General features: G+C 54.3%; 1 protein-coding gene across 1 annotated transcript in view; it reads right to left on the reverse strand.

Moving 5' to 3' along the window:
• Positions 1-1,162: 1,162 nt before the first annotated feature.
• Positions 1,163-4,380, reverse strand: part of LOC114054567 (bile salt-activated lipase-like) — a 5,141-nt gene continuing 1,923 nt past the window's right edge. The window contains exons 4-11 of the mRNA XM_027877868.1: positions 3,948-4,145; positions 3,723-3,853; positions 3,425-3,532; positions 3,101-3,218; positions 2,627-2,813; positions 2,178-2,381; positions 1,836-2,033; positions 1,163-1,367 (exon numbers count right to left, since the gene is read on the reverse strand). Coding sequence (XP_027733669.1) covers positions 1,163-1,367; positions 1,836-2,033; positions 2,178-2,381; positions 2,627-2,813; positions 3,101-3,218; positions 3,425-3,532; positions 3,723-3,853; positions 3,948-4,145 — 1,349 coding nt within the window. The remainder of the gene's footprint in view (positions 1,368-1,835; positions 2,034-2,177; positions 2,382-2,626; positions 2,814-3,100; positions 3,219-3,424; positions 3,533-3,722; positions 3,854-3,947; positions 4,146-4,380) is intronic.

Consider the following 4,380-nt stretch of genomic DNA (forward strand, 5'->3'; position numbering starts at 1 on the left):
GGGCCTGATCTGCATGAAATGTATTTGAGCACTAAAGGCTTCACCCTCTGCATTTGCCCTCCTGCAGCTACTGCAGCTACTCAGTGGTACAGGGGCAAAGCAAGAGGGAAATGCAGGTACCAGTTCAATCTAGAAATTCCTATTCCTTTAAAAGGTGCAGATGAAGGACACCGGTGAGAATATGAAAGATGTTTCTTGCAGAACTCACAGAATGTTCTGGAAAACTGAACTGGGACCAGGTGGTCATGGGCCACAGGAACATATGGCATTGACTCCTGCAAACCCTGCCCTTGGTTCCAGCTCACTGGAAGCAGCAGGAGGTCAGCTCCAGTGTGGGGGGTGCTCCCTCACCCTGGCCCTGGCCCTGGCCCCTCCTGGCTTGGGCTCCCCACCCTCCAGCCCCTCTGCATGGAGGATCTCCACATGCACAGCAGAATCTCCACATCCACACAACCCCTGCTCTCCTGCCTGTGTCTGCAGCACGGCCCCAATGTCTCACACCAGCCCAGGATTTTCCACCCACATGAACCTGGATTTTGGGACAGCTCCAGTACAGCCACAGACCGCACTGTGTGGTACCAGGGCCAGGCTCTGCCTTGGTGGGTGAAGAGGGGAATGTGTAGGATGAGGCTTGTGGCTGGTTGTGCTCCTTGCCCTGCCTGCTTGGAGCTGGAGCTCCCCAGCCTGGTCCAGCCCAGCCTCTACCCAAAAACCCCTGTGGAATCACATCCCACGTGGGTTTATTTTGCCCCAGTCAGTTCCTGAGTGATGATCAGCAACAGGTCAGGACTGGTTTGTATTCACCTGTTGCACCTGCAGCTGTCTAAGAGCTGGTTGGTATGAGCAGGGACACTGATGGTAACATGGGGATATCCAGTCAGGACTGGTGCTGTCCTGCCTGGGACCACGTGGGCAATGAGGGAAAACAACTCCAGAGCCAACAGGCTGAGAGGGGAGACACTGGGCCCTGGCTGTCAACAGCTTCCCTGGACATCAGGGTGTCACGGGCCAGGGGACACACACACTGCCCACAGATGGCCCTTCCTGCCTGACATTCAGGTTAGTGACAAAACCCTGGCATGGCAAACACGAGGAGAACCAGAGTCGCTCAGTTACAAACAAGCCTTTAATTGATCTTTAAAAAGTGCTTTTTTGCTTAGGTTCAGAACATTAACTCCGACTGGGTGATGTTGGCAACCTGTGGCAGGCTCCGATAGACCGAGTTCCAGAAGGTCACAAACTGGGATCTCAGGTCCTTCTTCACGGAGTTCTTGTTCATCTTGTTGTTGATCTCCAGGTAGTAAGCGCCATTGCTGCTGTAGGCTGGCCAGGAAACAGGCACGTCTGAATTCCCCTTGTTGGGATCACTGGAGAAAAAAAGAGACAGACAAGTTCAGTTTTATCATGGAAGCTTGTGAATAAAGCATTTAGTGAGTGCACACAGAGTGTTTGACACTGGCACAAGCAATAGGAATTCTGCCTGCCAGGAGTGACTTGCCAACCTGCAGTCTCCTCCATCAGTCCCCACTGGCATCATCCCTGGCTACATGCAGGGATTTGAGTCCTGTATGAACACAAGGATTAAGGAATGAACCTCATCACTAAGTATAATCAGAGTTCACAAGCTCTGAAAATGCTCCTCCTCTCCTCAGGTGTGTTATGGATGAGGAGGACCCAGAGCAAACTCCACCACTGGGAGACACAGAGCCCGGCTCAGAACAGAATTACAGGCAGAGAACACTCTGCTTTGGGGAATGATCCTGAGAAGTTCCTGGACAAAGGCAGCAGGCTGAAGAGTCACAGCAAACCACAAATGTGGAACAGGAATCACTCACCCAGTCCTGGCAAAGTTGGTCCAGTAAGCGATCATGGCCTTGGAGACAGTCCTGTGCTTGGGCAGGTAGCCCAGAGGGGTGGCAAAGGGCTTGCCAAAGACGTACTGCAGGTCATCAGCGTGGTCTGCCCCAACCCAGCTGGGGTAGACGGGCATGCGGGACGGCTGGGAGAACAAGTAGCTGTATGTCTTGCCACTCCTGGGGAAATAAAAGAGACTGGCTAAGCAGCTGTGAGTGGAGAGCAGAGCTCTCTTAACCGGCTCCTCAACCCCTAATGCTGGGAATGCAGCATTTTGGGCCCCCAGTCCAGCTCAGTCTTCCTGCCAGGGCAGAACTGCTCACCGGGCGTTCTGCAGGTGCAGATTCAGGGCCCACTGGGTGGGGACCAGGAAGATGTAGTCAGTGATCAGGTCCACCACTGTCCTCTTCATGACCTCCTGCTTCGGGTTCTCCTCCCAGCTCTGGGTGTAGATACCGTACGTGGCGTTGGCTCCAGCCTCACCCCTGTCCACGGTCAGCCCTTTGATCAAATCATAGACCTGTTCCCTGAAAAGACAAGTAATATCAACTACTTACTGACCAGCAGCTTCCAGTGGGGCAGGTCCATTGCCTGGCTCTTTCTCTTGAAGGCTCTGGGCTCAGCAACACAAGCCCTGGGCACCCAGGCTCGGAGTGACAGCCTGTTTTGGAGGTCGAGCCCTGTCCCCTCAAGTTTAAGTGCTCAGAGTTTGGGAGCCACATTAAAGAGAAGATCCCTCCTGCTGAGGGTTTTCAGAGCCTCTCCCACTCACGCAGAGATTTTCCTCAGTGGGCCATTGATGGCGGGTAAATCCACGCCGGCGAAGAAGTGCCCGTCCATGTCGTTGACCCCAGCCAGGTAGTCAATGTCAGCAGCGTTGGCAAAGAGCTTCTCTGGCATGTCTGGCAGGAAATCTCCATCCACAACAGGAGTGATGGCCAGGGTGTGCACCAGGGGAGCTGCAGCAGGAGACAAACCCAGAGTCTGTTAGGAGGTGAGAACAGACAGGTGGGTATTCTGCAATGACTCAAAGAGCTGTGAAAAAGTTAGGCTGAGGTGGGCTGTGCTCATCCAGCACAGTGTGCACCTGCCTAAGGAAGGGTGACTGCAAGATCTGTCATTATTGCCCTCTTTCTGAAGGACACAAGCACTGCTTCAACACTCCTGGCAATCACCTCGGTGTCCTGCCAGAGGTTTGGGGAGCCCTGAGTGGATGGGGAATCACCACGTGGGCCAGGGGACTTACAGGGCAGGTTTGTCAGCTGAAGGTGGTAGGCGAGTGTCAAGGCTTTGGGGTCAGAGACACGAAGGCAGTTGGCCAAGATGGCTGTGTTGTCTGTGGGGCAGCCCAGCTTTTCTCCAAGCTGCAGGAGGAGAGAGAGAGAAACCACAGGGCATTACCTCCCAAAGACAGGGGTTGATGTTATAGAGGCAGAGGGGTGCATTTGTTTTAATCTACAAAGCATCACGTTTCCAAAGTTCAGTTGGGCACAGCTCCTATTTATGCTGCCCTCTAGGGAATCAATATTTTGGTCTTTTTCCAGTAACTCAGGAAAGACTTGAATGTTACCTTTTTAGCCCAGAAGAGGGGGTCCCTCTGGATGGCCCAGCTGCAGACCCCGACACCACTCTGGCTGATGGCTCTCTTGAACAGGCCCTTGTTCTTTGGGGACAAGGTCTGGGGTGCAGGATGGAAACAAGAGGCTTTCAGGTAAAAATTCATGAAGACACCATTATGTGCCACACCCCACTGATCACCTCGCAGCTTGTGCACCCAGCCTGGGGAGGAAAGTGTCACAGTGCCGAGGGGTCCCTCTCCCCCATTTACACAGAAGTGGCTCTAGCGGGGAGTGACAGACACAACTCACCTGCAGGGAGACACTGACGGCACCAGCTGACTCCCCAAAGATGGTGATGTTTTCTGGGTCACCCCCAAAGGCCTTGATGTTCCTCTTCACCCAGGCAATAGCCATGTGCTGGTCCTTCAGCCCATAGTTTCCTGAGCAGCACAGAGCACCCACCACTGAGCAAGGGCACAGCAAAGCTGACCCAGCACAGGGTCCCCCCAGACACAGAGGGAGCAGCTGTGGTACCTGGCATGTTCTCATCTCCCGTGCTCAGGAAGCCCAGGGGCCCCAGGCGATAGTTGACGGTGACCACGATGACGTTGCCCCGCACGGCGATCTCCTCGCCATCGTACAGGTAGTTATCCAGGAAATTGGCTCCCTGGCTCCCTCCCACCAGGAAGGCACCACCATAGATGAAGACCATCACAGGCAGTTTGGTAGAGACTGTGAGGTGAGCAAGAGCAGCAGAGTGAGTCACAACAGAGCCAGAAGGTGCAGCCTCTCCATCCCCTCACCCGCTCCCTGAGCATCACTGCACCTGGGCAGGAACAGACTCTGCAATCACCTGTGGCCAAGAAAATCCTCGTTCTGCACAAGAGGCTGAACCTCCAAAGAGGCTGCAGCTTGGGCTCATTGCCTGACACAGTTCCCACCTTTCCCCATGGAAATCACCACTCAG

This window comes from Empidonax traillii, unplaced genomic scaffold, assembly GCF_003031625.1.
Source record: "Empidonax traillii isolate 1590-97213 ecotype Southwest subspecies unplaced genomic scaffold, ASM303162v1 scaffold34:size3740991, whole genome shotgun sequence".
Classification (NCBI taxonomy): Eukaryota; Metazoa; Chordata; class Aves; order Passeriformes; family Tyrannidae; genus Empidonax; species Empidonax traillii.